General features: G+C 42.2%; 1 protein-coding gene across 8 annotated transcripts in view; it reads left to right on the top strand.

Annotated features, from left to right (window-relative positions):
* Positions 1-1,936, top strand: part of GSE1 (Gse1 coiled-coil protein) — a 330,654-nt gene extending 328,718 nt beyond the window's left edge. For all 8 annotated transcript variants that reach the window (XM_063437940.1, XM_063437939.1, XM_063437943.1 and 5 more), the window contains one exon: positions 545-1,936. In XM_063437940.1, coding sequence (XP_063294010.1) covers positions 545-679 — 135 coding nt within the window. In that variant the 3' untranslated portion in view covers positions 680-1,936. The remainder of the gene's footprint in view (positions 1-544) is intronic.
* Positions 1,937-13,073: the final 11,137 nt, after the last annotated feature.

Genomic DNA, 13,073 nt, shown 5'->3' with positions numbered 1-13,073 from the left:
GCGCTGGGTCAGGCTCTACCCACACCCCTCTCCCAGCTGGCAGGGAAAACCTAATTTGCATGCGTGCATTATGCAATGCTTTCCTATGGTGAAAATCTGATGCTGGAGATCCTCATGCAGAGTGTGAGGATGTCCGGCGTCAGATGACGGACCAATGGTCCGTTTGGATTCCGGAAGCCCCCCTAATGGCTGTTTGGTAGACAGCCACTGAGGGCAGACTTAGAGCTGCAATGTTTTACATTGCAGCACTAAGTACAGTAAGGACAATGAGCTGAAGTGGTCTGGGTGCCTACAGTGTCCCTTTTAGCAATATTAACAAAATGTCAATGTGGTAATACCGCATTAACGCAGCTGAGATAGGGGTGGTCGCTGGGTGCCAAGAAGATTGAGATTGGAGTGGCGTTGTTACTTAGAGCGCCTCTAACATTCATCGCCAGTATTGACAAAAGCAAAGGTAGTTTCCTGATTACAGTATTAATGTATTCTTTCCTGTTGGCGTTGTAGGATTATAAAATCAAATGAATCTTTTCCTTTATGTGTCCAGGAATTGATGAGCCAGAAACAGAAGATAGCATCTGAGAGGGAGAGACTACAAGCTGAACTTGAACACTTTAGGAAGTGCCTTGTCTTGCCCACCACATCATGGTCACGGGCATACTACAAAGGCCACCCCAGGTGACATCCCTCCTGCACTAAGCTTGAACGTACAAACATAGAAAGATTCTCTATTTTATTACCTTAATATTTAATATTTTTCACTGGGAAGATTGGAGAGCGAGAAAAAAAAGAAAAAAAATCACCAACCATTTTTTTTCTGTTACTTCCTGCACCACCCTGGGAAATATAAAAATTTTAAAAAAAAGACAAAAAAAATAAATTAAAAAAAATTATATAAATATATATATAATGAATGTGCCATGCATGACTTGGAATTATGGGAGTTTGGCAAAGAGAAACAGACCTCGTTTTGAAAGACAAAGCTGTGGGCATTTTCGTCACAACAACTTTATTTTACTGTTGGCACCTGCTTACTGCAACCCATTTCTAGGATTTACAATTGACAGAGACTATTGGCTGCATCTGACACTACAAGCAACCTCGCACACATTCTGCTCACTCCGGACTGTTGTGGGCGCTCCCCTTTTGTCGTCCTCGAGTTCCATTGTTCTGCATCCTCAAGCTGCCATGGGGTGGTCTGGTTGACCTTTAGACTACCCAAAAAAAAATCTCCTTATTACTTCCCAAATCTGGACTTTGTTGTATGTTTGTCTTTTAATCAAACGTAAAATGTTGAAGTTAAGGCATTATCCTCATAAAAGGAAAAAAAAAAAAAAAAAAAACTCGATTTGTCCTTGCAATGCTTTGCAGTTTGCCATCCAATGCACTTAAAACACGGATGTCTGCTGGGTTGAAGATTCCTTTTTAAAATTTGCAGAGGTTCTAACACTGCCAAGAGCTACACCCCTCCCTCATACATGCAAAAGGAAGGGTTGATAGGAAGACAAAGTAATGACCAGGTGCTTTGGGCCTCATATTGTACATATTAAAATAAGATTTGTTTTTTTTTTTTGTTTTTTTTTGGTATGTTTTTCTTACATTAATTATTGTTATAAAGGACAAATCCTGCCATTTTAATGCTTCTGCTTTTTTTTATTATTATTTTTCAGGCAGAGGGGAAATTAAAACTACACATACCGTTTCAAACAGTTGCTACTTAGTGTTTGTATTCTGCTGCTGGTCAGGAATTTATCCTATCAACATTTTTCTTTGTTTTGGAGATAATTAAAAGTTTAAAAGAAAATGAAAAGTAGATTTTATTTTTATTTTCAGTGTATATTGTGTCATTTAAAGGAATTCTTGTCCTCTGGTCCACCTCAGCATGTAAGGTGTTAAACAAAAAACCTATAGTCACCTAATTCCAGCGCTAATGTTCCTCGGCGCTCCTCCTCTGACGGGGGTTATGCATACATACAGCAAGTGCATTAGGCACTCCCCATAGGAATACATTGCTGGAATGGGGATTTCACTGATGCTGGATGTCCTCATGCAAAGCGTGAGGACATCCAGCGTCATTTAGGTGACCTGGAGTCTGTTCACTCCCAGGAAATGCCTGTAGTGGCTGTCTGATTGGCAGCCACTAGAGGCAGTCTTATTACTGCAAGGCAATCATGGCAGGTTCTCTAAAACTGCAATAAATTACATTGCAGGACTAAGTGGGACATCGATGAGCTGAAGAAGTCTGGGTGACTATAGTATCCCTTTAACATTAGGGATCTAGCATTGGTCTAGCAAGCAGGCTGAGCAGCAGATAAATGTCATGCTATTTTTCACCATAAAAGTGCACTTTTTTACTATCAGATTATATTATGATGCTGGCATTGCTCTAATGGGCTATATTCCTGTCTGACATCAAATTGTCCTCCTGCTGTAAACTCTAGAAACTATACAAGTTAAAACTAGGCTGGGGAATATATAACAAACAGCTAGATTCCAAATATATTAAAGTGTTTTACAACCAATCTAAAAGGAGACAGTTTTCTGTACGTTAAATTATTTCTCCACAGACATTCCAATTTCAGAAAACTGCCAAATCTAGAGTGGCAGAAAAAAAACGTCTTCAAAAATTATGGTGCAAAAAAAACATTTCACAGACTAAATACTAGCTGAAAGGTTAATGTAAAAGCGTTGGCAACACTTTGCTAAATCTCCCTCTGTATGTCAGTTCCCCACTGTTTATATATCTATTAATATTGATATAAAATACAAGCCGAATCCAGACACTTCTGCTAGCTGGACTGATACCAAACGTCTAGATTGCTCTATAAATCAGAAGTTAAAAACCAGCCGTGTCTGCTCCTGTCACTCATTTCACTTCTATGTCATCAGCACTGAAATTAGCATACTATCAGGAATCCTGGGTAATGTTTTGGTTTTGTTTGCCTGACGACTATTGGAAAAATGCCTGTAGAAATGATGGCGAATAGTTTTATTTTTATATAGTAAATATTAGACTTGGGCATATATGAAACATTTGTGTACAAGTCTAATAAATTTGCTCATCTACTTTGTGTCCTTGAGTATAAGCAGAAATAAATGTGGATAAAAGGACAAAACACACAGGTACTGTATCCTCCCAGCTTACTCAAAGCATGGCTTCTGAATGGTAAGAGGCATATTTAGTAAAACTATATTTACAAAGCAACCAGAATGAAGCAAAATATGAAACTTGCAGAATTTGAGAGGGCTGTTGGCTATGATTGCAGTGAGATAAGTCTGTACAAGAAAAAAAAGTCTTGCCATTACAATCCATGGTATTGAATGTATGAAACAAGATCATCAATACAGAGGCAGTCTAAGCACCAAAACCACTTCATATCATTATGGTGCTGGATAATCTTGCCCCTGGCTAGTAGTATCTAGGGAGAGAGGAGGGGGGCTTTAACAGAAATTACTATAAAGAAAACATATTTTTTTCCGATCACCTTAATACATGCAATCAAAATAATGATGGAAGTAAAAAAAAAATTTGAATAAAAAAATAAAATAACATGAGCCTAGCCAGTGGGGTCTAATTTTATCACATACACCAATGTTCACAAGGTTTTTTTTGTTTTGTTTGTTTTTTAATATAGGCAATGTAGATTCAATTAGCAGCAATGCAGGGAGCGGGGTCAGTTATATGTCTTTAGTAACAATGTCCTTCATGACACTAATCCTGCAATAGCCTACTGGGATGGTAAAAGTAGTAGGAATCACCTCTACCTTCCCTGCTCAAGAGTGAATCACAAGCATAGATCCTATCATACAACCAGTGAACAATCACAGTGATTTGAATCTATTTGACTTACTTGGACTCCGTTTAACCCCTTAAGGACACATGACATGTGTGACATGTCATGATTCCCTTTTATTTTCAGAAGTTTGGTCCTTAAGGGGTTAAGTGGTTGTAACTGATTAGTGTTATTGTGTTGGTCAAGTAAAAACAAACCTGTAATGTCAAGATGACACATTAAATAGCAGCTGGCAATTTAGGTTAAAGGGACACTATAGTCATCCAGACCACTTCAGCTCATTGAAATGGTCTGGGTGCAATGTCCCTGTCCCCTTAATCCTACAATGTTAATTATTGCAGTTTCTGAGAAACTGTAATAATTACATTGCAGGGTTAAGACAGCCAGTATTGGCTGTCCTGCTTGTTAGGCGAGTTTGCTTGTCTGACACTTTACATCCTCACGCTCTGCATGAGGACATCTAGAGTCTCCATAAGAAGTCATTGAAGCAATGCTTTCCTATGGGGAGGGCTTAATGCACTCACCGTGCATGCGCATTAGCCCTCCTCGTTGGATGAGACAGAACGCAGACCCAACGCTGATGAAGATTGGTGCTGGAATCTGGTAAGTACATGAGGGGTGGGGGAGGGAGAGCTATATTGTAAGGAATACAGCTTTGTATTCCTCACACAATAGAATCCCTTTATTAGTTTGACAGAAAATGTCAATGAAGTATATGCTTCTTTGGTGAAATGAATATTGGTTCACACTAGACTTGGAGCCTATACTGTTTGTCCTAAATAAGGCCCTGTAACCTGAAACCAACTAAACAAAATTTATTTTTCTTTAAATGAGTATCTCTCACTTAAGATATTATTATTGTTAATACATTACAGAGATGTGGGTTATATATATTTTATTTATTCAAAATAATGCTTTTTAATGTTGGTCTACATTATCCAAAGTGGGGAAAATCAATAGAGGTTAAATATTGTTACTAGCTCTGCACTTGTCTAAATTAATGCTTGCTGACCAGGTACAGAAACATTTGACTTCTATTTTGTTGTTGTTTCGTTTTCTGGTTGGGAGTATCCAGCAACTTCCAACCTCCTCCCCAATTAAATCCATATTCACAAGCACAATATGAAACAGGAGGAAAATTCTAGGTAAACATGCACACAAAATACAAACATTAATTGTGTCCAAAAGAGGCAGTAACAAATATATTGTATAAAGTGTAATTAAAAAAAAAAAAAAAAAAGAGGAAGTCAATGAAGTAGACTTGATGCCATCAAAAAGGGTGTGTGGTCCTAGCCCCAGAAAAATATTCACCACAGGAAGCAATTCACTCACAATGCAGTTACCAACCATCCAAGGCTAAAATAACTGGATCAAGTAAAATATATAGTGATTTAGTCACACCATAGGGCTATTAGGGAAGCCACCAATTAGTTCACCAATATTAGAAGTCCCATCCAATAGTTAACATGAAGGGAACACATGCCATCTACAGTACTCACCATACTGCTTAATCCAATCAAACAACTAGCCAACGGTATGAGGACAAAGCTGCAGGATGTTTGTTATAGGAGTGAAGTGCATATCCAAGAAATCCTGCCACAGGCTCAGTATATACCTAAAATTAATGAACTGGGTAGAACTAGCTAGTAGGGGAGGCTGAAGTTTTTTAAATTCATACACTACACACAAAATCAGTATGAGCAAGTTCCCTGGACCGTACACGTCGCTATATCCACAGTGTCTTCTGATACCTCACACATGGAATTTTTTTATTATTTTTAATTTTTTTTTTTTTTTTGAATATTTACATGTTTTATTATTTTTAAAAAAATTGTCCCCCCTCCCTGCTTGTTAACTGGTCAGGGAGGGGAGCTATATTATTCCCTGGTGGTCCAGTGGATGGGCTGTGCAGGAGGGGGGCTGGGAGTGAGCTGTTACTTACCTTTCCTGCAGCTCCCTTCTCCTCCGTTCCGGTCAATACCACCGTAACTCTCGCGGTCTGTGTGCCGTGCGGAGCGTTGCCACTCTGCCGGCCGCGGCTCTCGCGAGATTTACAGTGGCGCTGACCGGAACGGAGGAGAAGGGAGCTGCAGGAAAGGTAAGTAAACACTTCCTGCCGGCCCCCAACAGGACCACCGGACTTGTAATGAGCCCGGCGGTCCTGGTGTGTATTATGGCAATGTTAGTTGCCATAATACAGACAGTGACTCGGGTATAAGTCGAGTGGGTGTTTTTCAGCACCAAAAATGTGCTGAAAAACTTGAATTATACTCGAATAAATACGGTATATAGGTCTTTTCAACCATAATGTACATCTTTCATATTAAAGGACCACTCTAGGCACCCAGACCACTTCAGCTTAATGAAGTGGTCTGGGTGCCAGGTCCAGCTAGGTTTAACCCTTTTTTTTTTATAAACATAGCAGTTTCAGAGAAACTGCTATGTTTATACTGAGGGTTAAGCCAGCCTCCAAAACCTCTAGTGGCTGTCTCATTGACAGCCGCTAGAGGCACTTGCGTGCTTCTCACTGTGAAAATCACAGTGAGAGCACGCAAGCGTCCATAGGAAAGCATTGTAAATGCTTTCCTATGCGACCGGCTGAATGCGAGCGCGGCTCCTGCCGCGCATGCGCATTCAGCCGATGACGTCGCAAGGAAGAAGGAGAGGAGGAGGAAAGCTCCCCGTCCGGCGCTGGAGAAAGAGGTAAGTTTAACCCCTTCCTCCTCCCAGAGCCCGGCGGGAGTGGGTCCCTGAGGGTGGGGGCACCCTCAGGGCACTATAGTGCCAGGAAAACAAGTATGTTTTCCTGGCACTATAGTGGTCCTTTAAAGGGACACTCCAGGCACCAAACAACTTAATCTCAAGGGGTCTAACCCCAAAGTTGCCTCCAATGTCGTTGTCCCTGGCGGCACCTTTTATTACATACACATTGTCTCACAAATATAAGAGTACCCCCACGTAACATTTTTTCAGGTTTTTTTTTTTTAGTAAGTCACGGGGGCCCAACTATATTAAATGCTCTTTTCAACTTGTAAATTTGACAAAGCAGAGCATCGGAAGCCATCAGGCAGGCTTTCGATGCTCTGCCTGTGCCTCGAGGGGTCGAGGCACTACGTGAAGAAATAAATAAAATATATATATATTTTTTTAAATTAACCCCTTCCCTTCCTCTCCCATGTACTTAACCGATCACCAGCATTCCTCCGCCAGCGATTGGTCTTCTGCTCCACTGGGGGGGACTGTCTGACAGCCCAGACAGTCCGCCCTCTGCAAATTTGGACCCCTAGGGTCACATGGCCGCAATAGGTGTCCACAGTGCTGCCAGCAGGAGGACTGCTTGAACTGCCAGGTAGTCCCCTTGCTGGTGAAAAAAGTTGAAAACAAGTTAAAAAAAAAAAAAAGAAGGAAAGTTAATATATAATATATATATATATATATATATATATATTCCCGAAAGAGTGCACTCAGAGGACTTGAATAAACTTCAAATAAATGCTTTATTGAGCAATAATGTGCAGAAATATGCAGTTCAAGTCGACGTTTCAGTCCAGACGGACTTTTAAGTCCGTCTGGACTGAAACGTCGACTTGAACTGCATATTTCTGCACATTATTGCTCAATAAAGCATTTATTTGAAGTTTATTCAAGTCCTCTGAGTGCACTCTTTCGGGAATATATGGAGAGGCTGGAGTTGTTGCACCGAGGCATTGAACAAGACCGGTTAAACTGAGTGCGGGCAACCAGGATTATATATATATATATATATATATATATATATATATATATATACTAAGAGTAAAATTACACGTATATATATTAATATACATAGATATAAGTAATAACTTAAAAAAAAATAAAAGCTAGCACCATAGAAACGTGGTGCTAGCACTCCTGGAGTATGGTTTTAATGCCTGGTGCTGGTCAGGCACAAAATGTAGAAAAACTGGAAATGACTGAACTCTTAGGACTTTATAAAGATTATTATAAAATATAACTTTGAATTTATATCATTAAAAAATCATCGACGTTTCAGCCCCAGTACATGGGCTTTCATCAGGATGGCAATAAATGCCACATAGATCCATATACAACATACTTCTATAGGTAAACATAAAAGTACTCACTGCCTTCATGTGTGTGGATACCGCAGACGGCGTTCAGGTGCACGAGGGAAAGCCGATCAAAGTGCCTCAACCACGTTCCACTGTGTTGCTTCCTGCTACACTTCAATAACGGTGAATGTATAAAGCTGATCAGGTGTTCTATCAAATGTGCAGAGCGGCAGTCTAGAACATCCAGACTGTTAAACTTCGGCTCTGCCTCAAAAAAGCTGCCAAAAAGGGCTCACAGGACAAACATATGTCAGTACAATATAATAAGTATAAATTGCTATGATGGGGAAGTGCCTGATACTAAGCTTTTCTGTAGCGTCCGGAATGGGAGAATGTGACTTGCCCCATCACACTCAGCCAGCCCGGATCTCCCTGCCACACAAGTGGATGGGAGATAGTGAATCATGCTTATCGTGAGTGATAGAGTGGATTGAAGCTTTACAGGGAGCCTGTCATGAGCATAGGTCAATAACATCTAGCAGTGACTTTTCCCATCATACTTAGCCAGCTCAGAACTTCCTCCCACTGAAGTGGAAGAGAGAAAGATGGACTAGCTCATCATAAAATATTGCAGTAAATAGGAACTTTACAAAACTATTTTTTTAAAATAGGCATACAAATGGGAAAAGTAGAGTATACTCGTACTTGTTTATCATAAGTGATAGGGTATATTAAAGCTTTACAGGGAACCTGCCATAGGCATAAATCTAGCCGTACTTGCTAATGAACTTCTCTCTTGCGTCCAATGTAGGAGAGTGTGACTATTCCCGTCACACTCAGCCAGCCCAGAACTCCCTCCCACTCACGTGGAAGGAAGAAAGGTGAACTTGCTAGTCATAGAATATTAAAGTAAATAGGTACACTTTACAAAACAATTAGTTACAAAACAATTAGTTATAGGCGAAAAAAGAAAAATGCAGCGTACCCAGGGGCGTACCTAGAGCATATGGCACCCGGGGCGGGTCCTAGTTTTGGCACCCCCCCCCCCCCTGCACTTTAAAATGTACAAAACACCCACATTTTTTTTAATGTATGTAGCATTGAGCCGTGCTTGCATGTTTCAATGTAAGCATGCTTTTGTATGGAGTAAGTGTGAGTGAATGAATGGGTGTGTTTGTATGTAGTGTTGGCATTTTAATGCAGGCATGCTTTTGTGTGTAGTGTTGGCGAGATGCAGTGGTGTGGTTATATATAATGGTGATGTTTTAATACAGAGGTGTGTTTGTATGTAGTGTTTGCACTGGAATGCAGGGATGTGTTTGTGTGTAGTGTTGGCAAGATGCTGAGATGTGGGATTGCCATATTTAAGGACACCAAATAAGGGAGCTATCTGCTAAACAGCACCCTAATTTGGTATCTTTACATATGGAATCTCACATAAGGGCACCAATTTAGGGAATTCTCTACTAAATAGCTAAAAGATCAAAATTTAAAAAGCCTTTTTCTTAATTTTAATCTTTAGGTTGTTTAGTAGATAACTCACTTATTTGTTATCCTTATGTGGGATTGACATATTTAAGGACACCAAATTAGGGAGCTATCTACTAAACATATACACAACCACAGATATACAAACGCATTTAGTTATTAAGAGGTCCAACCAACCTCCCTACCTTACTCTGGGAGTGACAAGCGGTTGCTGCTGGGCTGGGATCTCTGTGCTCTTCCTTCACAGCTCACTTGCACGACCAGTAGTGATGCCGATGCCAGGATGACGTCATACCCCGGCTGCTGGCTTACTGCAGGGCGTACACAAACTCCTATATGGTCCATAAAAATGTTTAATCTCACTGCCTTCCAGTATATATCTGTCCTATCTGTCTGGGGGAATGTGACAACGTGGATGTATATGTAAGTGGGTGAGTATTACTATCAGGAGAAAGGTATATGGCAGGGTGGGGCAGTGTGGTGGATACTATGACAGTGTGTGCCATTGCACACAGTGGATTGAAGGAGGTGACTGCAGGTGAGGTGGTGAGTATATGGTGTTTTATGTCACGGGTGGGAACAATGGGATTGGGTGTTATATGGAAGAGAGGATATTATGTCAAGGCAGGGCCAGGGTGTATGGCAGGGTGTGTATTATGATACGGTGGAGGTATATAGCAGGGAGGGGATTATGGCAGTGTGGGTATTATATGACATGTTAAAGGGGTATATGCCAGGGTGGGAATTATGACCAGGTAGTGGGTTTATAGCAGGGAGGATATTATGACAAGGCAGGGGTGTATATGGCGGGGGTGTATATGGCAGAGAGGGCAGGGGTGTTGAAATTTAAAAAAAAAAAAAAAACTACTTGTCCAGGGACTAAAGTGTTTGCCCAATCTACTTGTCTGCCGTGACAATCTACTTGTCCTGATACAAATCTTTATTGATAGTAATTTAGGAGACAGACCTGGTGTAGGGATGTAGTATGGGTAAGACACATAGTGTGGGGGTGGGATGTAGTGTGTGTAGGGCATTGTAAGGCACATAGTGTGCTGTGGGATAGGGTTGGCAGAGTGAGGAGGGGACAGGTGGCAGAGCGTGGGAGGGAGGGGCTGACAGAGCGTGGGAGGGAGTGACAGGTAGCAGAGTGAGGGAAAGAGGGGTTGACTGGTGACTGAGGGAGGGGGTGACAGGGTGACTGAGGGAGGGGGTGACTGGTGACAGAGTGACGGGGTGACTGAGGGAGGGGGTGACTGGTGACTGGGGGTGACTGGGGGGGTGACAGAGTGACGGGGTGACAGGGTGACTGAGGGAGGGGGTGACTGGTGACAGGGTGACTGAGGGGGGGTGACAGGGTGACTGAGGGGGGATGACAGGGGAACTGGTGACAGAGTGACTGGGGGGGTGACAGGGTGACTGGGGGGGGGTGACAGGGTGACTGAAGGGGGTGACAGGGTGACTGAGGGTGGTGACAGGGTGACTGGGGACAGGGAGACTGAGGGGGGTGACAGGGTGAGGGGGGGTGACAGGGTGACTGAGGGAGGTGACAGAGTGACTGAGGGAGGGGGTGACAGGGTGACTGAGGGAGGGGGTGACAGGGTGACTGAGGGAGGGGGTGACAGGGTGATTGAGGGGGGTGACAGGGTGACTGAGGGAGGGGGTGACAGGGTGAGAGGGTGAGGGGGGGGTGACAGGGTGACTGAGGAAGGGGGTGACAGGGTGAGGGGGTGAGGGGGGGTGACAGGGTGAGAGGGTGAGGGGGGGTGACAGGGTGGGGGGGTGAGAGTGAATTTACAATAATATTTTCTTACCATGATTCAATGGCTGTCTCTCTCCATCCCAGGCAGTGCAGGAGGTGCAGGCAGAGTGGCCGCAGGGGAGAAACCTGGCAGAATGCACGCTCTGCGCCCCCTGCTGGCACACTCCATAACAGCATCCCTGGTGCTCAGTGATGACTCAGAACACAGGCTGGGAATCCCCTCCCTGTGCTCTGACTCACTCACTGAGCGCCGGAGCCGCGAGGGAGAGGACGACCAGCAGGAGGGACAGAGTGTGGCACCCCCCTACTGGATGGCACCCGGGGCGGACCGCCCCCTCCTATGGACGCTCTGCGTGATGGAGGCATAATATGCCTCCAGCATCGCAGATGCGCTTCTAGTGGCTGTCCGGCTTAGCCCCAAATGTAAACATAGCAGTTTCTCTGAAACTGCTATGTTTACAGCAGGCAGGGTTAAGCCTAGAGGGACCTGGCACCCAGACCACTTCATTGAGCTGAAGTGGTCTGGGTGACTATAGTGTCCCGTTAAGTAATTTTATTGATTGCAATTTGAGGGACCTGATAAACCAGGCCGAAAGTCCAGAGAATTGAATTTGCTAGCACTGTATTTAACCTTGTAACTTTCCAAGACACCCTAAAACCTGTACATGGGGGTTACGGTTTTACTCGGTAGACTTTTAACACAAATATTAGTGTTTCAAACGAGTAAAACATATCACAGCGATGATATTGTCAGTGAAAGTGATTTTTTTTTTTTAATTTTGCACACACAAAAGGCACTTTCACTAATGATATCATTGTTGTAATATATCTCACGGTTTTGAAACAATAATATTTATGTTCAGTGAAGTCTCCCGAGTATAACAGTATCCCCCATGTACAGGTTTTATAGTGTTTTTGCAAGTTACAGATTCAAATATAAGTTTGATTTTCCGTTTTTTTCCCCATTGAAATTTGCCAGATTGGTATGAGAGCGTATGGTAGCCCAGGAATGAGAATTACCCCCGTGATGGCATACCATTTGCAAAAGAAGACAACCCAAGGTATTGCAAATGGGGTATGTCCAGTCTTTTTTAGTAGCCACTTAGTCACAAACACTGGCCCAAGTTAGCGTTCATAATTGTTTTTTGCATTTTTAATATACAAACAAATATAAATGCTAACTTGGGCCAGTGTTTGTGACTAAGTGGCTACTAAAAAAGAATGGACATACCCCACATTGCATACCCTGGGTTGTCTACTTTAAAAAAAAAAAAAAAAAAATATGTGAGGTGTGATTCAGAGATTTATGACAGGTAACCGTGTCACAATGTCACCGGGATCATAAAAAAAATATATATATATATATATTTTTTTTTTTTTTTTTAAACAGCAATGTCCTACTTGTACTTATAGCCCTATAACTCAAAAAAAAAAAAAAGCTAAGAACATGTTAACATTGGGTATTTCTAAACCCAAGGACAAAATGTAGAAACTAGGACAAAATGTAGAAACTATTTAGCATGGGTGTTTTTTGGTGGTTATAGATGCATAAGATTTTGGGGGTCAAAGATACAAAAGGTGTGTTTTGTAAATTTCTTTCATCATATTTTATAATTTGTTTTATAGTAAATTATAGGATATGATGAAAATAATTGGTATCTTTAAAAAGACCATTTAATGGCGAGAAAAACGGTATATAATATGTGTGGGTACGGTAAATGAGTAAGAGGGAAATTACAGCTAAACACAAACACCGCAGAAATGTAAAAACAGCCCTGGTCCTTAACGATCTGGTCACTAAGGTGTTAAAGGGTTATGTGCAGCACTCACCTTGAGCACTGCAGTTTATCGGTCAGTCTGGGGCCACTGACAGCGGAGTTTACTCCTGCTGGTACTTTTACTGCATGACAGTCTATGCCACGGGTGTCAAACACAAGGCCCGCGGGCCGAATCCGGCCCGCCAGACCTCGTCATGTGGCCCGT

This window comes from Pelobates fuscus, chromosome 12 (assembly GCF_036172605.1).
Source record: "Pelobates fuscus isolate aPelFus1 chromosome 12, aPelFus1.pri, whole genome shotgun sequence".
Classification (NCBI taxonomy): domain Eukaryota; kingdom Metazoa; phylum Chordata; class Amphibia; order Anura; family Pelobatidae; genus Pelobates; species Pelobates fuscus.
Note: the sequence above shows the minus strand (reverse complement) of the source record. Positions and strands in the feature narration are given on the sequence as shown.